The sequence below is a fragment of the Schistocerca gregaria genome, chromosome 8 (assembly GCF_023897955.1).
Source record: "Schistocerca gregaria isolate iqSchGreg1 chromosome 8, iqSchGreg1.2, whole genome shotgun sequence".
Lineage (NCBI taxonomy): Eukaryota > Metazoa > Arthropoda > Insecta > Orthoptera > Acrididae > Schistocerca > Schistocerca gregaria.
The window spans coordinates 80,361,948-80,387,030 of NC_064927.1; the positions used below are offsets into that span (position 1 = coordinate 80,361,948).

General features: G+C 36.9%; 1 protein-coding gene across 2 annotated transcripts in view; it reads left to right on the forward strand.

Annotated features, from left to right (window-relative positions):
• The first annotated feature begins 7,742 nt into the window (after positions 1 to 7,742).
• The window catches only part of LOC126284390 (alanine--tRNA ligase, mitochondrial), a 90,746-nt gene continuing 73,405 nt past the window's right edge, over positions 7,743 to 25,083 (forward strand). The window contains exons 1-6 of one of the 2 annotated variants that reach the window (XM_049983283.1): positions 7,743 to 8,203; positions 10,926 to 11,099; positions 11,183 to 11,328; positions 17,436 to 17,630; positions 22,742 to 22,886; positions 23,002 to 23,138. In XM_049983283.1, the coding sequence (XP_049839240.1) occupies positions 8,036 to 8,203; positions 10,926 to 11,099; positions 11,183 to 11,328; positions 17,436 to 17,630; positions 22,742 to 22,886; positions 23,002 to 23,138 (965 nt within the window). In that variant the 5' untranslated portion in view covers positions 7,743 to 8,035. Of the gene's footprint in view, positions 8,436 to 10,925; positions 11,100 to 11,182; positions 11,329 to 17,435; positions 17,631 to 22,741; positions 22,887 to 23,001; positions 23,139 to 25,083 lie in introns of both variants that reach the window. The other variant, XM_049983284.1, reaches the window with a different exon arrangement.

The following is a 25,083-nucleotide window of genomic DNA, read 5'->3' on the forward strand; positions in this document are numbered from 1 at the left end:
GCAGATTATAATTGTGGAGAAAATCTGACATTAATAATTTAAATGAATATACAAGATTATATAATGAATCTGTTTTAATTGTAGCCTGATATTTTCGAAAATTTAAGAGACATATGTATTAAATGTTATCAACTCCATCCATTTTGGTGTTTTACAGCTCCTGGATTATCAGGGACTCTACGTTAAAAGTGAGAAAAATTGAATTAGATTTATTAAACGGTGGTTTTATTTTATTTCCGAAATAAGGAATTTCTGAAAACATAAAAGATATGCAAATCACATAATACTATAGTAACAATTTCGAGCCAGAAAAACAGTCAAATTATATAGCACATTTAGACGCAACAATTTATACGGTTGGGCAATGTTTCACCTTTTACTATTTAGCAATTTCAGTTGGTTAAATCCAAAATCTACTAAATCTGAAAAATGCTTAAAATATAACATAAAAATAAATATTGTTATACACATAATGTCTAAAAAATACACAAGTTACATAAAGATTTAACCATTAGCACCAGAAGCATCGAATAAATTATAAGCCACATTGAATACTAAAGACAAAAATGTTTTCCATAGTAAACATCTTACCCCATGTTTAGATCTTTGTTTAAAATTAATGCAAATTCTTAGAATCTTATCATTTCAAAAATCAGATTGGTTAAAATACATTGATTTTAATATAAAAATTAGAACTGAAGTAAAAAAATAATGATGAAAAAAATTTCTGTAAGTTAATGAAGAATTTAGCGCTCAGAAAAACGTTAGAAAATATTATAAATAGACGGAATATGAAAGTAATAACAGATCCAGAAAACTATACAAAATAAGTTTCAAGATCAAACAATGAACATACCACTATATTTTCAGAATTTGTAGTTGCAGTTCACATAAAAAACAATAGTAACACTTAATAAACCAATTTATATGGAAATGAGTATTCCAGATATTTAAAAAATAAAAATGTATGAGTTTCAGTATAATATTATAAAACCAAAAGATGGTGAAAATATTGATTTATGTTACATAGACACTCTTTCTTTTATTTAAGACACAAGAACTGAAGATGTTTGTAAAGATATGAAATTGATGATAAACGAATATTATACAAATGATCATTCAGAAGATAATATTTATGGATCTCCATAAGTAAATAAAAGAGAAAAAAATCTAATTGAGTTAAAAAATCTCTAAAAAAAAGAAAACACTATTTATTATTACAAAAATTGTTTATGTAACAAAATGTAACAGTATAATGTAATGACTTTAAATAGATAATTTAAAAAGAAATTGTATACAGCAGAATGTTATAAACTGTTTTAAGTGGTCATGATGATAAATGTATTATATTACAAGATGGAATTAACAATTCACCAAATGAACATTATGAATTCAAGTGTAATGAAGTTATAACATTGATTATTGGAGGAATTAAGCAATGACATACATGATTAATCAAAAATAAATAACAAAATAAAAATTTAATAAGTTTTTGACGTTTTTTCATGATACAGTGACTTTTTATATGTTTTCATATATACTTCTCAAAGAAATTTTCCACAAAACATTCATCTGTTTGATTATACCTTTCTTTATATTTCTGATTATAGTTGCAGCTATAACGGTATGTAAAAATTTTTTATTCCTTTATTTACAATTCTCCTAAGTTAATGTTTTACTTCCAGTTGTTGATGGGAGTTATAACAGAAATATTTTTTTCACATTTTCGGATTTTTGTTTCATTATAAAATTTGCAGTTTTCAAAATAATATGATATATGTATCACTTGTAAACTCACACGTGAAGTATTTTATTTTATTTTTTGAATATAATCTACACCAGTTGAAAATGTTAAACTTTTTATTTGCATTACTTCAAGGTCTAATATAATGGCTAAGTTTTACATAGAGGGCTGTGGTTTGCTGTGTTACAGAGGCAAAATTACGTGTCTGTATTGGTGGCACTGTCAAAAACAGTATCGTATCACTTCATAGTATAAACAAGCGTTGTATGTCTAACCATAAGAGGAAGGCTGACAGACAAAATGATTGATGAACCACAGCAGAATTATCTGACAGCCACTAGAAATAATACTGAGAATTTGTTGAAAATATGGGCTACATTCTTCCACAGTCTGTCAACTGATGAAACACCAGTACACCACCTTTGCCGTCCTGCACTTGATTCATGGTGCATTCACTGCAATGACCAGTACACATACAGCTGTAAACTTTCCATCCCAGCACCAGTCATAGATATAATAAAAACCTGTTTACAAAGACCTGGAAAATCCTGAATTACTGAAGAAGTGTCTGCATGATCAGACTCGAAATCCCAATGTGTCGTTTAATAATTTTATATAGACCTTCTTACCAAAAACTTTGTTTGTTGGAATGAAGACACTAAAGTGGGGGATCTGTGACGCAGTTATTGCTTTTAATGTTGGCAACATTGGTAGGGTGAAAGTGCTTCAGCATATGGGAATTAATTTTACAGCAAACTGCATTAGAGAACTGGAATGGATGGACAAGGTTCGCATTGATAAAAGAAAGTATGCAGCACAGCTCGTCACTAAGGAGTTCAGAAAGAAGAAAAAACTTGAAAAAAGATGAAGAGGATGACATATAGTATGGTACAGGGTGCTTTTGAGTGACTGAAAATAATAAATTAAGCATATATTAAGTGAATTACAGCTGTTCCTCAAAATTATTTCTGTTGCATTCATTGCTATGTATCCTCTAACAGCTGGGATATCCTAAGGTAATTTGCAACCACCAGAGGTCCAGCAGCCTATATCTGTAGACTATTTAGCCGTAACTTAGTTACGTTGCCCGGGGTACCACTTGGAGACTAGTCTACTCTGTGACTATGTGGTGTATTGTTTGTCGTACCAAGTGTGACTGCGGACACCAACGACAAACAATACACCACATAGTCACAGAGTGTCCCCTACGGAAATATGCTGGAACTCTGACCAGCATACATGAGGTCTCTGAGAAAACAACCTCCTGGCTGGATACTTTAGACATTAACCTATAGTTTTTAATACAACTTGAAGCTCTGTTTGTCAATATTATTGATTATAAAAACAACGTTTTCTCTTTTACATGTAACTCATCCTAGTGTTTTTATCCATATGTATATCACTGATTTATCGATCTAATCTAAGACTTTTATAACCATAAATGAATGTAATCTATTTTATTTGTAGTATAAGCATATTGTGTTACCAGTAAGATCATTTCTGTTCAATTCAAGTAATGTATCCTTGATGCCAAACGAAATAATAATAATAATCTGTTGCATTTTCCGTAAATCTCAGAAACCACTTCGAATACTGCATTCAAATTTTCAGGGAGTAATAACATACATATCCTGAGTCTACTGAACTAAAAACATAATGTTATGTATAATTAATATTATTGAGGATAACATAAAAATATACACAAAATTTTATACATGTAATCAAAACGTTGTATTTCCCAAAGCAGTGGCTGAAATGCAATTATTGTAGTTCAGTAGACTCAGAACATACAGTTGTCCTGAAAAAGTTACGTGTCAATGGTTTTAGTGGTTCCTAAAATACTAGGCAGCCAAATCACTCAATTTAAAATCGTCGATATAGGGCACACCAACTCCCATTAACAAATTCTTTTATATCTTCATGCATGTTAATACATTCTGTTATGTAAAATGGAGTTTGCTATTCTGTTCTTGTAGTTCCAGAAGCTGCAAAAATGTACCTGCCGACCACGGTTTTCATTTCTTTTCAGTAATGAACTGAATACACGTTGAAATAATTTAGAAGTCCTCTGCGCAATGGTGGTAAGAAACTGCCACAACAAAGTAAAACCAGGCTGAACTTTTCTTCACATGACGAAAGTTGTGGCTCTTATGTTGGGGCACTAAAAACTGGGAGTTCATACATGTAACTGCCTTGCAATTGCTGTGTGCCATTACCTGTGGCGATATTTGTTTTGCACGTGTGAACCTGTCGTTAAGCCAAGTTCACACAGGGATCTAATTTGGTGCTACAGCTTGTGGCTTGCTGTAGTGGCGTAGTGGCTACCATTCAGACAGGACCCCATAAATTCTATTTAGTTGCACAGCTTTCAATATGGTATCAATTGGAATCAAATGGACTGTTATAAATGTTATAGTGCAAGTTATGACCTTAGAGCTGTGACAAGAGTTAAATACAAGGAAGACGAGACCCAAGTTCTGCTTCCTGCAATAGACATTGCACATGGATAAATCGGGGGAAACAAACACATTTATAAAAGAAATAACAATCAGAGACGAAAATGCTGTCAGCAGTGGAAAATTAACCAACTGGCATGTAATGGAATGTAAATATAATCGACAGAAACGCCATTCTTCCAAGATTTTAGAATCTCATTATATTCGTTGAAACAGGCGTTTCGAATAGTTATTTTTAATATAACAGCTGCCACATCATAATCTTTAACTATTTCCTGCATTTAACCCACAATTTATATAATGCTTGGTCTCAAAAATTACGAAGGATATATGACACGCTTTTTTAGCTGAATATATTAAGTTTATTTATTCAATAATCTTTTAAGGCTGGAGGATACATCATAAACAAATACACACACACACACACACACACACACACACACACACACACACAGTGCTTCATAAATGGAACATACGTTGTGCTAGCCTTGTAGTTCTAGTAGCTTTCTTATCAGAAATGAAATAAAAAGAGCTCTGAAATCGAATGGCATTCGGCAGCAATTACACCATCATAACTGCAACAAAATGATCGTGTTTCGAAATACTGCCACCAGGGAGCGGTGGTTGTAGGAAAGTCGGGCAACAAAGTACAACCAAGCTGAACTTTTTGTGGTGTGAGAGAAGTTGCGTCACTAAAAACTGTACGTTCGCACATGCAACTGCAACATGCCACTAGCTGTGGCGACACTTTTGTTGTGTGTGTGAACCTGGCTTTAGTCTTTCATGTGATGTTACAGCCTCTTTCATGACTGTATCCTGCTTCTTAATCAAAGTAGTAACGAGTGACAGAAGATTCAAATGTTGTTGTTGTTGTTGTCTTCAGTCCGGAGACTGGTTTGATGCAGCTCTCCATGCTACTCTATCCTGTGCAAGCTTCTTCATCTCCCAGTACCTACAGCAACCTACATCCTTCTGAATCTGCTTGGTGTATTCATCTCTTGGCCTTCCTCTACGATTTTTACCTTCCACGATGCACTCCAATACTACATTGGTGATCCCTTGATGCCTCAAAACATGTCCTACCAACCGATCCCTTCTTCTGGTCAAGTTGTGCCACAAACTTCTCTTCTCCCCAATCCTATTCAATACTTCCTTATTGATTATGCGATCTACCCATCTAATCTTCAGTATTCTTCTCTACCACCACATTTCGAAAGCTTCTATTCTCTTCTTGTCCAAACTATTTATCGTCCATGTTTCACTTCCATACATGGCTACGCTCCATACAAATACTTTCAGAAACGACTTCCTAACACCTAAATCTATACTCGATGTTGACAAATTTCTCTTCTTCAGAAACGCTTTCCTTGCCATTGCCAGTCTACATTTTATATCCTCTCTACTTCGACCATCATCAGTTATTTTGCTCCCCAAATACCAAAACTACTTTAAGTGTCTCATTTCCTAATCTAATTCCCTCAACATCACCCGACTTAATTCGACTACATTCCATTATCCTCGTTTTGCTTTTGTTGATGTTCATCTTATATACTTCTCTTAAGACACTGTCCATTTCATTCAACTGCTCTTCCAAGTCCTTTGCTGTCTCTGACAGAATTACAATGTCATCGACGAACCTCAAAGTTTTTATTTCTTCTCCATGAATTTTAATACCTACTCCGAATTTTTCTTTTGTTTCCTTTACTGCTTGCTCAATATACAGATTGAATAACGTCGGTGAGAGGCTACAACCCTGTCTCACTCCCTTCCCAGCCACTGCTTCCGTTTCATGTTCCTCGACTCTTATAACTGCCATCTGGTTTGTGTACAAATTGTAAATAGCCTTTCGCTCCCTGTATTTCACCCCTGCCACCTTCAGAATTTGAAGGAGAGTATTCCAGTCAACATTGTCAAAAGCTTTCTCTAAGTCTACTAATGCTAGAAACGTAGCTTTGCCTTTCCTTAATCTTTCTTCTAAGATAAGTCGTAGGGTCAGTATTGCCTCACGTGTTCCAGTATTTCTACGGAATCCAAACTGATCTTCCCCGAGGTCGGCTTCTACTAGTTTTTCCATTCGTCTGTAAAGAATTCGTGTTAGTATTTTGCAGCTGTGGTTTATTAAACTGATAGTTCGGTAATTTTCACATCTGTCAACACCTGCTTTCTTTGGGATTGGAATTATTATATTCTTCTTGAAGTGTGAGGGTATTTCGCCTGTTTCATACATCTTGCTCACCAGATGGTAGAGTTTTGTCAGGACTGGCTCTCCCAAGGTCGTCAGTAGTTCCAATGGAATGTTGTCTACTCCGGGGGCCTTGTATCGACTCAGGTCTTTCAGTGCTCTGTCAAACTCTTCACGCAGTATTGTATCTCCCATTTCATCTTCATCTACATCCTCTTCCATTTCCATAATATTGTCTTCAAGTACATCGCCCTTGTATAGACCCTCTATATCCTCCTTCCACCTTTCTGCTTTCCCTTTTTTTGCTTAGAACTGGGTTTCCATCTGAGCTCTTGATGTTCATACAAGTGGTTCTCTGTTCTCCAAAGGTCTCTTTAATTTTCCTGTAGGCAGAATCTATCTTAGCCCTAGTGAGATAAGCCTCTACATCCTTACATTTGTCCTCTAGCCATCCCTGCTTAGCCATTTTGCACTTCCTATCGATCTCATTTTTGAGACGTTTGTATTCCTTGTTGCCTGCTTAATTTATTGCATTTTTATATTTTCTCCTTTCATCAATTAAATTGAATATTTCTTCTGTTACCCAAGGATTTCTACTAGCCCTCGTCTTTTTACCTACTTGATCCTCTGCTGCCTTCACTACTTCATCCCTCAAAGCTACCCATTCTTCTTCTACTATATTTCTTCCCCCATTCCTGTCAATTGTTCCCTTACGCTCTCCCTGAGACTCTGTAGAACCTCTGGTTCTTTCAGTTTATCCAGGTCCCATCTCCTTAAATTCTCACCTTTTTGGTGTTTCTTCAGTTTTAATCTACAGGTCATAACCAATAGATTGTGGTTAGAGTCCACATCTGCCCCTGGAAATGTCTTACAATTTAAAACCTGGTTCCTAAATCTCTGTCTTACCATTATGTAATCTATCTGAAACTTGTCAGTATCTCCAGGGTTCTTCCATGTATACAACCTCTTTTCATGATTGTTAAACCAAGTGTTAGCTATGATTAAGTTGTGAAGATTCAAATACGTTTCTTCATTTATCCTTAGACAATCAACCACTCACGAGATTACACCTCGTTAAGTATGGCAAATACTCTTTTCGTTGTTTTAACCACTCTTTTCTCCACGTATCATGTTTCCTTTTCTGCTTTCCATTAAATACATTCAAAAGGCTGCCAGTCACCACGTCGTCGCCGGAGTTCGACATCCTGCGGTATAAAGAAACTGATGCTTGGAGAAGCATGCATGAGCTTGTGGATGAGCGATGAATGTTTCTGTACGTGTGACAGCAGCTTGGGGATGCAGTAACGTGTTTGGTCTCGTTTTCCGCCGTCGGCGTTGCTCAATGATCTTTGGTTTTGTTGGTAGTGAAGTACTTTGGTGTGTTATTGTTTATTTGTAAGTGATGTTTGTAAAGTTGTTCGTAGAGAAGCAGAAAGGATGAAGGCGCACTTAGGCGACAGATGTAGTTTTGTAATGGATTTGCCGAAGATACGATCTTAGATGTTAACTGTAGTAAACTATTGCACAGGAAATGCTAATGCCTCAAATTTAAGATAAGGGATTCCGGATAATATCACTAAAGACGCAAAGTAAAATAATTTTGATAGTCTATCCCCGGAGTCTACTTGAAAGTTTTCTGAGACATTTCGTGGAATGATTTCACACAGTCGCTATTACAGCAGCTTGCCCAGCTGCAAGACTGCGAGAGAAATGTTTATGAACTACTTTGTCAGGGGTCATAATCATAAACACATAAGGTCTAGTCCTGTTGTACCTTTTTGTGATCCAACTGTTCCATTTGTGAACGCAGGGATGAATCAGGTAGCATACTTTACTCGGCTCTTCCTATAATTTTTGTTGCCCTTGGCATGACTTAGCATCCTTATCCAACGACTGAATACAATTAAATGCACCATTTCTGTTACATTATTGAATAGCCTCTCCGAAAGTGTAGTACCATTTAGACTTCTCTTCTTGCAACTGGAACACTTTGCATGTCCAGAAAATGAAATAATCATTTTGTTAGTTTCTTGTCCTATACCTGGACGATGTGGTAATTGTAAAATTATATATTTTTTAAATTTAACTTATATTTTAAATAATTTTTTTTTCAGAGTAAGTTGTACTTGCAGATTATTTTGCACCGAAGTTTATCATTCATTGTTTTTAAACAGTTGAAAACAACACTTGAAGATGTGTAACACACAGTCGTGGTGTTACCAGGTGCTTCGTCAGTATAGCTGCTACTTGAAATATGCTGAATGTCTTATTATTTTTTCCTCAGAAGAAAAATATGTTTTGTGCGCTGTTGGAATTTAGGATTCTGTGCAAGTCTCACTACTGCCATTTTATCAATCTTGAGGACTCGAATTTGTCAGATTTCTCATTCATCTAGACAGTCTAGGTAGATAAATTATTTTGTTAGCAGCTTCAGTTGCAGTTACGAACTGCAGTTTCAGTTGGATTTAGGATGTACACTGCAACCCCAATCGATTCTGCCGTCATAGTCACAACAAAATAAGCTTTTTTACTTGAGAACTTGCAAGTTATTGCCATTTCCACTATAGTTCACATCTCACTAACATTTTCACCATTTTGTTTTGGTTGGTTGGTTGATTTGGGGGAAGGGACCAAACAGTGAGGGCATCGATCTCATCGGATTAGGAAAGGACGGGCAAGGAAGTTGGCCGTACTCTTTCAAAGGAACCATCCTGTCATGTGCCTCGAGCGATTTAGGGAAATCGCAGAAAACTTAAATCAAGATGGCTGGAGCGAATTTCAACCATTGTCCTCCCAAATGCGAGTCCAATGTGCTAACCACTGTACCAACTCGCTCAGTCTGTTTTCCTCTGTAGGTTGCTATTAGCCTCTGAGGAACAACTGTTACATACAGTGTATCCTAAATTTCCTAATACTGAATTCTCCACAACTGTCATTTTGATGGTCCAGTGTCTTTGTAAGTTAAAGAACATGTTTTAGAACATCTTTTATTTCGGATTTTTGTTCTACGAAATAGCAATACTGAAGTTTCAAGTAGCTATCCTTCAAATTAGTCATATATTTCTTCTATTGAAAAAGTCATTAAGAGGCCCACAGACTTCTGCTGACATCAGTTCACCTGACTTGGTTATCCTTTTGAAACATCTAGATTAGTGAAAAACAAAAAGCAAAAATTGAAACACCAGTCGTTATAAGAGTCAAACTGCACAAAAAATTATTACAACCAAACAAATAGCTATCCCTCTTACTGTCTCCAAAACATCCGCTCATAGATATAAACCATAACAAACAGAAAAATGTTCAAGAATGTAATACTTCTTACCCTCTCTCTCCCAATCAGTCACTAACAGATAAGTCACTGGACCCGTTTTGGGGGCTCTAATCAACACAGGTGAACGATAACAAAAATAAGATGTGAAATGAATGATATTAGAAATCGCCTACTGAGATTTATTGGACCAGGTTCCCTGTCGAATCAGTTGTCATAAACTGCCATCTCAACAGAATTTGATGAAATTATCATTGCTATGCTGCAGCCATTTTCATAGGGCTTTCCACTTTCTTCAGTTTTAGCATATTCCACCAACACATACTTCTGAAGAAAAGCTGTTATGCTCAGAATCCCATGCATCTCCTTCATCAGTGGTGACTGTAAAAGCTTCACTATTGGATTCATTGCACAACCAATACATGCAGTGACCTTTTATAAATAACAGACCCTGCTGTTATCAATACTTACCGCAACAGGGTGGATCTCAAGCGACATGCTTACTCCAAAATCCTCAAAATTGAACACCAAAACTCAAATGCACTGTCCATATATGGTGTCATGTTCCATGAAATCTTTTCATCATGAGTCTAAGGTGATGATCAGTAGCACACACTTCATTAATGCAGTTAAACATTAATAGTCTTAGATATGTTAATTCCAACAAACTGTACTGCAACAACCTGATCTGATTCTGGGTCTGAATACATCCCATTTCTGTCTAACCTCAGTGCGGAATATTCTTAAGATAAATGTGTACCCTATACCAACTCTGGTCACTATATTAGACAACAGTCATAGTGCAAGAAAATAGCATTGCAAACCCACAATGATAATGTATTTAAAAACAAAATGTTAATAATCGTGTGTGGCTGGTCTCTTCAATTTCATCCTTTTTAATGCTTCGTGTCACTACAGTACGAAACCATGATTGAATTTCAACAGTGCATATTTCCACACTTCACCACATTGTCATAATTTAAGTGATACATTATTCATTGTATGAGTCTAAAAATTTTGTTCTGTCTCTCTGACTTACTTTGGACAAATATAAATGTATGTGGGAGCAATTGATTTACCTACTGTAGCAGCGAGCTTAAATTATTCATAAACATCTAAATCTGCAGTTGAAGTGTAAGATATGGTTCATCGTCCAACTAAACAGAACATTCCTTGAGCTCCAAACCTAATTGCAATAACTAGTAACACTTTTTTCTACCTCATTCACCAAATGAACACCACAATGCAATATTCATGTTCCTCTTTCCTTTAAAGTTCAAAGGAATATTCTTGGGCCAGATTGCACCTCCTTGCTTAAGGGCAGCTAATAGTCAAAAGTGTATACGTGTTGGTGGAAAACACAATGATTTGCATGCAGTTGGTGCTGATGGACATCATCATACTTTTTTTGAAATGCTTGGAAACTGGTCATTTGGTGATTATTTCAAGGTACCTCTTACGTGTAAAATATTGTAATTATAACATTATTTGTATGCTGTGGTTTAATTAATTGTAACTCTTCTGTATCCCAGGAAACAGCATGCGAACTAGCGTGGAAGCTTCTGACTGGCCCTTATGGCATAAGTTGTGACCAGTTGTATGTTACTTACTTCGGTGGAAGTGAGGAATTGGGGCTGAGTGCTGATACAGAAACTTACGAAATATGGAGGAAATTGGGGTATGGCTCAGTATGTAGAATACATAGTTTTTAAGTTAACTGTGTGTAATATATCTGGGCAAACAATTTTTGGACCATGTTCGCTTCTGAGCAACAAAACAACCTTGCTGCTTAAGGCAGATTTTCTTTTCTCAAAATTTCATCGTACATTCATGAAAATAAGTCCAGTATTAAATGTTTTGTGGACTACTGTACTCAGTACGATTTTGCACACAGGTCAAAACATCTAGCATAGAAGACAAGATATTGCACATTATGTAAAGTTAAACTTTTGATTCATCCTGATGTTCGTAGGATTCTATACTTTCAGACAATCTGTAATACCGGTATACTACAAAAAATCAGCATTCAAATGGACTGGATCCATTGATGATATAGATAAGTTGTGGACAATGTGCGGTTCAGTAAGAGCAGCATTCTTCGTGCTTATAACAATCACAGAAGGAACCACCCAAAACATGTTATGCCTTTCAAGTCAAATGTGCAATAGTATTCAACCATAGAGCACTTACTAGTCCCAGAGTTTTAATTGCTGCGTCACCTTGTAACATGTCACCTGCAGTGTGAGGTATACGGAAGCGGGTGTTGTCATCAATTAAAAAAAAAAGAGAGAGAGAGAGAGAGAACTGATAATAATAGTGCAGAAGGTTGAGGAACTCAATGTCTTGCCTTTTGAGCCATTGAAGAATGATTTTGTGTGTGCCTGTCCTGATTTCTGCCCACACCTTCTGTCCACCACTGTAATATAATATTTCATGCACAGATATAGAGTTAACTACATCTCTCTGTATGTCAGTTTTACAATTGTTGGAGGTGACTCTAAATCTCAACTTCTTGGAATACAAACACCATTTCATCAGGAATAGCTGCGGTTTTCTTCTATCTTTTATGCTTGGGGCCTAAGGTGTTATTAATGGGGCACACTTGTGTGACTGTGGTTGTGGTGACTATGATTGCAGATACTGTGAGTTGGTATGCTAATCCAGTCCCCCTTAGCAGTTCTTGCTGAAACAGAGTTGTATACCATGTGTTGTAACAGTTTGCTATAAGTAAAAAATAAATTTGGTTGTTTGTGGCTATCTTACTCAGGTCATCTCTGAGAGAGAATTGCAGGAGTATGGAAAGAGTCCTAATTACACAAGAGGATAGTACTTACAGATGCTAATAGATACAAATTGCAATATGTGTATAGGTACAAAATATGCTAATACTTATGAGCTTCGCCATTTCCTACAGTGAACAGAGGTGTAAGACAATTAAATAATAAACTACAATTCCACATTACAAGGGATAAATTTGCTAGAGTTGAAGTACAGCTATAGCCTGAACACAAGTTTCCATGCTGACAGAAGTTGTTGTATTCTGTGACAAAGTCATAGCAGCAAATATTATGAGTACAATGTTCATATCTAAGTAACAGTGTAGAAATGTTTACATTAAAGAATTCATCAACAGAATAAAAAGAGTTTTGCAGAAGATAGTCCTTCAGTTTATTCTTAAATTATAGCATTACATTGGTAAGGTTTTTTAAATCCAATGGCAGTGTATTAAACACCTTTGTGCTCGAGTAGTGTTCCCCATTTTGTACTAGACTAAAATTGTCTCGTCATTATTAAAAACATGATACAAAATTTACTTTGATTCTGTTGTACTTACACACTACTTGAAGTAGTATAATATAAGTTATTCTCTTGCTGGAGTTTATTTATTTACTTATTTATTCATTCATTGGCAGCAATATTTTTTCATGAAGGCACTGACCATCTTATTTTGTAGTGGAATAAATGTATTAACAGCTATGGCAATTACTTTTGAAATACTAAACAGCTTTCTTAACAATATCAGGAAAAGGACATATTGCTATCCCCTGTAAAGGTGATATGTTGAGTTGCAGACAGGCACAACGAAAAGACTGTTACACATTTTGCATTGTATGCCCTTTCTTTCTAAATATGAGATGAATGTAATGGGTATTATTTTTTTGAAAACTTTTTAGGAAGTTTGGAGTAGGCTAACTGGTCTGTAGTTGGCAGAGCACATTGGATCTCCAGGTTTTGTACACACGTAAAACTCTGTCTATGTTTGTGCTAGCTAGAAAACTACCTTCTGTCAGAAATGAATTAACTAGTGTGGTTTGGCCATTTCATTTGTTGTTAACTTTAAAATTTTATTTGAAGACCCATTTATGCCAGTGGAGTTTTTATTATTATATTCCTTTTATTACTTTTACTGTCTCTTGTGTTGTAGGCTGCCAATAACACAAGTTAATGGTGGAGTCTTGCTTACTTCTCAACAGCTACAGAACTTGCAGGAGGTCATGTTATTTCGTGTAAACTTCGGGCATATGCCAGTCAAATATTTGTTGAAAGTGCTACTAACAGTTACAGGACCTCATATTACTCTACTATTTACTTTAAGCTTATTATTTGATGATTTTCCTGCTTCTTCATGTATTATCTTCCATGTTCTCCTGATTTCATGTGATAACTGAGCAATAATGTTTTCACAGGGGGGGGACAATCTTTTTGTAAGCTTCCAGTATTCATCAAAATGCTCATGTTTCTGTGGATCTTTGCTAATACTACATAGGTATTTCAGATTTTTACAAGTTAAGTCTATGCTAAACAAATGGAAACACAAGAAAAATATACATCAGTCATTCAGTCAAGGGTCTTCAGTTGAAGATTTATGCATACAGTGATCACCAACAAAGACAAGGTGGAACTGTTACACATCTATAGAGAATATAAGTTAGCAGAACAATAATTGCTCTAATGTTTTCTCATTTACAATAAATACATGTAGTACTGCACCATACAACTTTTAAACAATGTATAATGACTTCTATCTTTTCCTTGTTGATGTACATTATTCTCACACAAATCATCAGCTGAAGACAGTTGGCTGAATGACCCATGTGCATTTTGCTTGTGTTTTCATTTGTTTACTCGTTTACAGCTCCAGCAAGTGGGCGAGTTAATTGCAAGGGCTACCAGTACCGTTCGCTAGTTTTGGAGAGTTGAAGTCAGTTTTGTGTTACTTTTGTAATAGCATCATGTTTACATTCTTGAACAGGCCTTAAGGAGAAGAGGAAGTAGATTACCAATTAAAAAATACAGGGTGCTACTTAAATGACATTTGCCTGATATGTTTTTTGCTTTGCTTCTGGATAAAAAATTTTGTGGTGGTCAAGATAAATGGGACACAGTGTATATAGTAGAGGAGAATAATTCTTTTGCTTCTTGTGGTAGTACTGCATATTGGTATTCCAAGTTTTCCCAACAATCCTGCCACAGTGCATATATTGATTGATGTACTAACTGTTTCAGTTTATGTAATTATGAGAACATTGCAATACCTGGTGAAGCCATTGTCACACTGCCATGAATAGGGGAGTCCACTGGCTAACTTGAGATTTTTTAATCCTTATACTCCTAATTAAGGTAACATGCTACTCTAAATTACTTTTTGTATTGTTTTTAATAGTTTCCCTCCCCTTTTTCTTGCAGTGCAGTGTTTCAAAGCACTGCAGTGTGGTCTCAGTTGCCTGAGACAGCAATCATGTGTGTGAGTCGTGTGCGTGTTTTTTTTTTTTTTTTTCCTTTTTCTAATTTTGACAAAGGCCCTACTAGGCTAAAGCTATATTTGTGACAGTCTTTTTGTTGTTCCTACCTGGGACTCAGCATTTTTGCTGTATGGTTAGTAGCAACTATCCTTTTCACGATATTGATACACTCCAGCCTGTTTAATTATTTCACTCATCTTTTCATTGGTACAAGGGTTAAATTGGGGCACTTCTCCTGGATTTCCTTTGTAAAGGAAACTTTAAAAATGGAGTTAAGCCTTTCAAATTAAAATTTGTTACTCTCATTTTCAGTTCCTGTCCCACTCGCTAGGGGCTGGATCCTAACTTTGGTGCAACTAAGAGCCTTTACATATGGTCAGAATTTCATTGACTTCTGTTCAAGATAGTTTGACAATATTCTGCTGCAGTGGTCATTGAATGCATCGTCTATTGTTCTCTTATATCCAAACACGTTTCACTCAGCATCTCTCTATCTATAGCCCTACGCTTTGTTTTACACCTATTATGCATTAATTTCTGTTTCTTTAGAAGTGTCTTTACAGTGCTGTATACCATGGAGGTTCCCTCCCATTATGGACCATTCTGCATGGTACGTATCTATCCAGTGCATGGTTAACTGTTCTTTTAAACTTGAGCCCAAGTTCCTCTACATGCTCCTGCCCTGTGCTGAAAGTTTCAAGTTCCTCAGTGAGATATGACACTACTCACTTTTTATCTGGTTTATTGAACATACATATCTTTCTGCTTGGTTTAGTTGTCTTTTGAACTTCGGTGAATCATTGTTGCTACAGCCACGTCATCGCCACAGATACCAATTTTGACATGGACATCCTCAAATATATAAGGTCAGCTTCTTGCCATTAGATCCAATGTGTTTCCATTATGAGTGAAGTACCTAACCGTCTATTCTAGGTAGTTTTCAGAGAAGGAATTTACTGTTTCAGAGGATGTCTTATCACAACCACCACTAACAAAATTGTTATTTTCCAAATTAATTGTTGGATGATTAAAAACTCCACCAGTGTTACAGTATGATTGGGGAACTTATATGTGAACTGAAGTTTTCTCTACAGTTTTTGGTTACACCAGGAGGCGAGTCTGGTGGGCGATAGAAGGATCCAGTCATAGGTGGGGTTCTGAAGTATTTGTTCTAGTAGTCTTCAGAGAAGGCATTCAATCATGTTTCACAGGTCGTCTTGTCATGCCTGTCATTAACAAAACTATAATTATGCCAGTTGGTTGTTGGATGATTGAAGTCTCCTCCAGTGATGAACTTACGTACAAGCAAACTACGGTTTTCTCTAAAGCTTTCAGTTAGATCAGGAGGAGAATCTGGTGGTCAGTGAAAGAGCCCTATTATTTTTTTTCCACTGAATCTTGCCCAGACAGTCTCACATGCGGCATCAATTTCTATATCTCAGTGGATTTGAGTTTTTTGTCTACTGCAACAAATCCACCACCTCCGTTTCCCCATTGCCTATCCCTTCTATATTTACTTAGATTTTCCCCAAAAATCCCACTGCTATCAATTTCAGGTTTCAAACAGCTTTCTGTACCTAGTATTAGGTGAACTTCAGTGCTTTTCATGAGTACTTCAAACTCTGGCACTTTGTTGCAAATGCGTCAGCAGTTGACCATTTTAATGCTTTCACCTATGGGAGGCATTTCTTTTGATCTTACACTGATACTTCTAGGTTTCCTACAGCTGTCATTACCTGGATTGGATTGTGTGCAATCCACACACACCCATCTACCTGAGTAACAGCCTATTGAGCCTATGTGATCGTTCCATTTCGTATCCGTAGAAAATTTTTTATCCTTTGTATTTGTTTGAGTTGGCTGATTCCGATTTTGGCTCTTTGATGTTTTGTTATAAGGTATTACTACCCTGTGGTTTGTGAGGTGCATAGTTTTACATTCCTGAACATCCAAAACAAATTGCCAGTCTTTGTATGGCTTTGAAATCTTATCAAATTCTGATGGGATGTTTTGTAGCTTTTTTCAGGTAGTACCCCATCTGCGGAAAGTCTGAGATTACTATTAATGTTGTCTGCCATGTACAAGGGTGCCAACAAACTTCTTTCTAGGAGACTCCTGAAGCTATTGTACATCTATCAGTGTCTCTCCATCTGAAATAACATGCTACATCCTCTTTATGAAGAAATGCCCCGTCTAGTCATAAATTTACATTATAACATATGTAAGATCACTGTCATTATAATGTATTCATTAAAATACCACAACAAGGGTTCCAACAAACTTCTCTGGGCCACATGTGAAGTTACATCTATTTTTATCAATGAATCTCCAACATTTTGCATCCTGCTTTCAAAAAATTTATTCTAGTTACAAGCTCATTTTAAACCCTACATAGCATTAGTGTTGTAGTAATATGTAGATCAAATGGTAATAATTTTGAAACGTAGTTGTCAATTTTTTTGATGAGTGACATTTATGTTAAGGGCAGATGCTCTTGGTAGTATATGTTAATATGTAATGCAAATGTCCTTTATTGTTTCAGGATACCTGCAAATCGAATTTTACCATTTGGGTCAACAGATAATTTTTGGGAGATGGGCTCAGTTGGACCATGTGGCCCATGCACTGAGATTCATATTGATCATATAAATGGCAGAAAAGACGTTCAAAACCGCGTTAATAAAGGCTTTTCTGATGTGACAGAGTTATGGAATTTGGTGTTTATACAATACAATAGGTGAGATGAGCTATATCACTGTATTCTGCAAGGTAATTATAAGGAAACTCAGTTTTGTTCCTGACAGAATACAAAAGTGGCATTAAAAATTGATGCTAAGTAGACCTTTTTCTATTTATTTTGCTATGTTTAATGTAGATATTGAGATACTCTCATTTATTTGAGAATAGGGTGTTTGACTGTTTTCTGGAAATCTTCTTAAACCATTGATTATCTCATTTTATGCTCATAACACCCTTTTCTTCTTCTTGAATTTCAATATTCTTTTATAAAAATGGAAGTAAAATTCAAATAATTTGAAAGCCCACTAGAACGCTCCATACAAGTCCTGTGATGCCTGAGACATCACTGGCAAGCTTGCTGCTACTAGTATCATAAAGCTAATGCACAGTGATGTCTTGTTTTGGAGTTTACATTTCGGAAAGTACACCCATAAAAACTATTGAAAAATTGTTTTAGAATGTTTCAGAAAATGAGGAGGTGTGTAAGAATTGGTTCCACTGTGCCGGCAAAATGCCACCACTTCAATGCCAAAGTTCACTTACTTAATTAAAAATGTATTAAACTCTGGAATTACCATTAATTTACCCCCGAGATACGCTTTCCTACTGTTACAAAGAAGGATAGTGTTAGTGGATGAAATTAAACTCTTAGTAAAAATTATCGTTACAGCTACTTCCTTGCACACCATTGGTAGCTCAGTTGGTAAAGTGGTAGATTGTTGAATCTAAAAAGATGATATCCATAGGTTGCTGATTCAGAAATATTCTCACTTATTTACAAAACAGATTGACAGTCCTTTCATACGTAAACCAAATCACAATTACAAAACTTCACCACTCCGATTACAAACAGACTATTATTGTGTTTTTCTTGGTGCTTACAGGTGCTTACATTTGCAATAGCTGTTACCACATGTCACATTCAAAAAGATATTTTCTAGTTAATGTGACCACACACTTTTTACTTTATCAAAAACAATGTTTTTTTTTTTTTTTTTTCTGTCCAGCTACGATTCATCTTACATAAAATGAAGTTAAAGTCTGCTTCAGACATGATGTTAGTTTACACACACTAACAGCACAGTCCTCACATTTGTGTTGCCTGCATCTTGTACATGCTTTGTATCTCTCCTCATACAAAAACTCATTGTTCTGTACTTGGTTGTACTGTGTAAATATGGTGATATCTTCACTACTGACAGTGCTTTCCAAAAAAAGGTAACCGAGCGAGGTGCCGCAGTGGTTAGCACACTGGACTAGCATTCGGGAGGACGACGGTTCAATCCCATCTCCGGCCATCCTGATTTAGGTTTTCCATGATTTCCCTAAATCGTTTCAGGCCAATGCCGGGATGGTTCCTTTGAAAGGGCACGGCCGATTTCCTTCCCAATCCTTCCCTAACCCGAGCTTGCGCTCCGTCTCTAATGATCTCGTTGTCGACGGGACGTTAAACACTAACCACCACCACCACCAAAAAGGTAATTGTTTGTAAGCAGAGTAGATGCATTTATCCTCAGTTGCCCATCTCTCGACTAAGATTAATGTGAAGCTACCACCAAAAAACTGCTACAGTAAGTTTTCACTAATGCTATTTTCATATTTTGTGTAAAATTTATGATCCCTCCAGGATTCCTGTCCATTTTCTTCTCGTCCATAGTCACATATGCTGTCCATTGCGCCACCAGGATGCCACAAGCTCTGGAAATCAGCGAAATATCAGGGATTTTCAAAAGTGTCAGGGCAGTTTCAGGGAAATCAGAGGGGCAAAAAAAAAGTGTGTCTCAGTAGATGAAATGGTTTGTTACTGAGATGTCATGCATTGTCACTGGCTGGGCACAGCTGACTATGTGCACCACTTCCCTACTCCCTCATTCCTACTGCTTCTCCCCTTCCTACCACTCCCCTCAGCTTGCAGTCAGTGCTGTCACTGTTTGCCACTAGCCTAGCAGCTGCTGACGAGAGGCAGGGAGGCGTGAGGAGTGGTTTGCTTGGATCTGATTTTCAGAGGTTGAAGAAACTGGTGTAGGGATGTGTATTCAAATGCAGAGTACAGTGCTGCAGTCAGCAATGCCTATGTAAGACGATAAGTGTCTGGCACAATTGTTAGATCGGTTACTGCTGCTACTATGGCAGGTTATCAAGATTTAAGTGAATATGAATATGGTGTTATAGTTGGTGCATGAGTGATGGGACACAGCATCTCCGAGTTTGGGATGAAGTGGGGATTTTCCTGTACAAACATTTCATGAGAGCACCGTGAATATCAGGAATCTGGTAAAACATCAAATCTTGCAAGAATGGGACCAACGACGACTGAAGAGAATCGTTCAATGCGACAGAAGTGCAATCCTTCCGCAGATTGCTGCAGATTTCATTGCTGGGCCATCAACAAGTGTCAGTGTGCAAACAATTCAACAAACCATCATCGGTATGGGATTTCGGAGTCGAAGGCCCACTCGTGTACCCTTGTTGACTGAACGACACAAAGCTTTACGCCTTGCCTAGGCCTGTCAACACTGACATTGGGCTGTTGATGACTGGAAACTTGTTGCCTAGTTGGACGAGTCTCGTGTGAAATTATATCAAACTGATGGATGTGTACGTGTATGGAGACAACCTCATAAGTTTATGGATCCTGCATGTATGCAGAACACTGTTGGAGCTGATGGAGGTTCTGCAATGGTGTGGGGAGTGTCAGCGGGGGACTGTTTAAGATGGTGGAGGCTCTGTAATGGTGTGAGGTGTGTGCAGTTGGAGTGATATGACTCTGATAGATGACACATACGTAAGCATCCTGTGTGATCATCTGCATCCACTTGGCTCCATTGTGCATTACGATGGACTTGGGCAATTCCAGCAGGACAAAGCAATACCCCACACATCCAGAGTTGCTTGAGGAACACACTTATGAGTTTAAACACTTCCACTGGCCACCAAACTCCCGAGACATGATCATTATTGAGCATATCTGGGATGCTTTGCAACGTGCTGGTCAGAAATCTCCAGCCCCTCGTGCTCGTATGGATTTTTGGACAGCCCTGCAGCATTCATGGTGTCAGTTCCCTCCAGCACTACTTCAGACATTAGTCGAGTCCATGTCATGTTGCCTTGTGAGACTTCTGCATGCTCGTGGTGGCCCTACGTGATATTAGGCAGGTGTACCAGTTTCTGTGGCTGTTCATTGTAGTTTATATGAGTATACGCTATGTACTCATATACTTCTCAAAAGAAAAATCACACAGTATCTGTAAATAAGAGACATAACACAGTAGGTAATAACAAACAATAATGAACATGGTAGAACCAATATTTTAATGGCACTCATCTATAGTGTTGGTTTATGCAACTCTTCCCCGCCTTATACACTTCTTTCAAGAGACCTACTTTTTTTCTGAGGTTATTTCTGAAAACGGTGAACGTATTTTAAATCTGTATTGTGACTCCAAGGAAATGTGTGTTTTTGTCACCAATTGTGTTTCATTTTATTGAAATAAAACCACAGTGGTCTTAATGAAACACACATACCATTTGGCATGTTTTCTCCATCCAAAAAGAGTTCATTATGAAAGATGTTGATGTTAGTACTTAAGATTCTTGCTCACATGGGGGAAAAATACGGAAGACCTTGCATATTTTTGAGATCTCAGACTTTGTCAGGGAAAACTACTAAAACTTGTCTGGAAATCAGGGAAACTTGTGGCAACTGTGGCCACAGAGTGCTTGCTGCGTGGGGGTATCTCTGCTGTGTACCTTGTATACTGGAGGTCAGCCCTAAGCTTTGCCACAAGACAACTGTATTGCACCTTGTGTAGTATTTCATGACTGATAATTGACGATCTAGGTATAAGATACAGACCAATATGCAAAAGTTCTAAAATTCCTTAGTTCTGAGTGGGTTTAATTGTACTGCGAGGAGCAGGGAAAACAATGTCCATTGTTGCACATATTGCCACTCTAAATGAGTGGAGCATAAATGCATCAATTTTTGTAAGCTTTCCATTGTCAGCATTCACAAAATTCCTTTCTATTGTTACTTATAAGTTGTAAATATGTTTTACATCACTAAATAGCTAAACTATTTGCAGAAAAAGTATGTCAAAGCCTAGTAACTTAGGCTTACACTCCTTAACATACATATAGCTTAGTCTTACTCCTTGTCTGTGACATCACCAAAGCTTCAGCCAATAACAGAGCATTTTTGAGCACGTGACCGTATCTTGAAATTTAATGATTTTTAATCTGTAATTGCATAAAAATAAGGGATACTTTATGAGAATATTGACTGTTAATGCGATTTGAATGTTATAAACACCCATATAACAATACAAACCATATTTTTTTTTAACAGAAGAAAATAGCCTATTAAGAGGTACTTCTGTCTGGTCCCTATCAATTAACAACTTTACTCCTTCTCATAAAAGATAGAGAATTTGTTTCTAGAAAATTTTGTACCATTACAGATTTTTTGTTCTCACAGTACTATATAAGAATGGCACTATATGATATGCTTTGAAAACTAAAGTTGCTGCAGTCAGTATTCTTTGAGATGATTATGATTTCTTTAATATGCATGACACAAGGTGAGAGTTTTTGCACAGTATAACAAACGACAAAATAAATATTTTTCCATTTAATATAATTACAGATTAACAATTTTCTGATTTTTTTTTCTTTTATTTATACTGTGAAACCTTCTTGCCCGACTTCATGATTCTACAACAATGGTAAGTATCCTATAGGTTTTGATGAACGTATTTGGAAATATCAAAATATGTGGAATAAATGGCCATATCTTTTGATTGCATTGACTAAGAAGCTTCAGTTTTTTACATCATCAAGGGATTGTAGATCTTAATATGTGACAGACATTTGAATTTGATATGTCTCTCTGTTCCTGAGAAAGACGATTTTGAACAGTCGAATGGATAGACAGACAGACATGACTAAGCAATAAATTGATCCTGTAAGAGTTCCATTTTTACCTGTTTTGAGGTATGAAACCTTAAAAAAAAAAAAAAAATTACACTGTTACAACCTCAGATAATAACTTTATTATGATGTGAGAGGAAATTTTACATTGAAATTATTCCAGTAACCTTTCTTATGCAGGAAATCAGATGGTACATTGGAAAAGTTACCTACACATCATGTGGACACTGGTATGGGTTTTGAACGGCTTGTTGCAGTACTTCAGAGTAAAAGTTCAAACTATGATACTGATATATTCCTGCCTCTATTTTCTGCTATCCAGAAGGTAAAAAAATATCTGAAACCATAGTTTTATGTAAATAAATTATATTTTCCTAGACACCAAATGACTGTGATCTGAGACAGACACTATTGGTTTTCAAGACAGTGTGTCTTTGCAGATTACTGGAGCACCCGCATACCGTGGTTTGTTCGGTGTAGATGACATTTCTGGTATTGATACTGCATATCGTATCATTGCTGATCACTGTCGTATGGCGACAGTTGCCATTGCAGATGGTGTGTTTCCTCATCACAAGTAAGGCATAATGTAGATAATAATTGATTTGATGTATTCCACATTTATTATTGAATAATAAAGTAAGGATTTTTCATGTTTGTCATTCAGGTAAAGTAATTCTTTCTATAAATGTTGTTGTTGTTGTTGTTGTGTTGTTGTTGTTGTTGTGTTGTTGTTGCTGCTGCTGCCCCTGCTGCTGCTGTTTGTTTATTGTAGTAGTAGTAGTAGTAGTAGTAGTAGTAGGTGGTGGTGGTGGTGGTGGTGGTGGTGGTCTTGGTCAGTCCAGTGACTGGTTTGATGCATTTCTCCATGCTAGCTTGTCCTGAGCAAGCTTCTTCATCTCAGAATATCTACTACAGCCTACATCAGTTTGAACCTGTTTATAACCAAGCGAGGTGGCGCAGTGGTTAGCACACTGGACTTGCATTCGGGAGGATGACAGTTCAATCCCGTCTCTGGCCATCCTGATGTAGGTTTTCTGTGATTTCCCTAAATCGCTCCAGGCAAATTCCGGGATGGTTCCTTTGAAAGGGCACAGCCGATTTCCTTCCCCATCCTTCCCTAACCCGAGCTTGCGCTCCGCCTCTAATGACCTTGTTGTCAACGGGACGTTAAACACTATTCTCCTCCTCCTTGAACCTGTTTACGATATTCATCTGTTGGTCCCTCTCTACAATTTTTATGCCTCTCACTTCTATCTGTTTTATCGGCATGATGATTATATGCTGTCTCAGTTTGTGCCCTATTAACCAATCATTTCTTTTAATCATATTGTACCATAAATTTCTTTTTTCCCTAATTCAATTCAGTACCTTTTTATTAATTACTTGATCTACTCATCAGATCTTCAGCATTCTTGATGCATCTTCTGTAACACTACGTTTCAAAAACTTCTACTTTATTCCTGTGTGAACTGCTGTATGTCCACATTTCACTTCCATGCAAATGAATACTGTCAAAAAAGACTTGTTAACAATTAAATATTAGATGTTAACAAATTTCTCTTTTTCAGTCGTGATTTTCTTGCCGTTTCCAGTCTGAATTTTATATACTTTTCTACTTTGACCATCGTAAGTTGTTGTTCTGTTCAAATAGGAAAACTGGCTTTCTACTGTTAGTGTCTGATTTACTAATTTAATTCCGTCAAAATTGTCTGATTTAATTCAGCTACATTCTGCCACCATGGTTTTACTTTAGTTGATGTTCATCTCATAAGTTCTTTTCAAGATACTACACATTTATTTTAACTGCTCTTCCTAGTATTTTGCTATCTCTGACAGAATTACAGTTACTGGTAAACATGAAAGTTTTTAGAATGAGATTTTCACTCTGCAGCGGAATGTGCGCTGATTGAAACTTCCTTGCAGATAAAAACTATGTGCCCGACCGAGACTCGAACTCGGGACCTATGCCTTTCGCGGGCAAGTGCTCTACCACCTGAGCTACCGAAGCACGATTCATGCCCGGTCCTCACAGCTTTACTTCTGCCAGTATCTCATCTCCAAACTTTACAGAAGCTTTACAGAGAGCTTCTGTAAAGTTTGGAAGGTAGGAGACGAGATACTGGCAGAAGTAAAGCTGTGAGGACCGAGTGTGAGTCGTGCTTCAGTAGCTCAGATGGTAGAGCACTTGCCCGCGAAAGGCAACTGTCCTGAGTTTGAGTCTCGATCCGGCACACAGTTTTAATCTGCCAGGAAGGCTCATGAAAGTTTTTACTTATTGTCCCTGAACTTTTATTCTCTTCTCATATATTTCTCCGACTTCTTTTGATGTTTGCTCAGTGGAGAGACTGAATGACATCAGGGACAGATTACAATCCACTCTCACACCCTTCTTGACACTGCCGCCCATTTATGTCATTCAACTCTTATAACTGCAGTCCAGATTTTGTATGATTTATACAACTTTATGATCCCTGAATTTTTCCCCTGCTACCTTCATTTCTTCAAAGAGTATGTTCCAG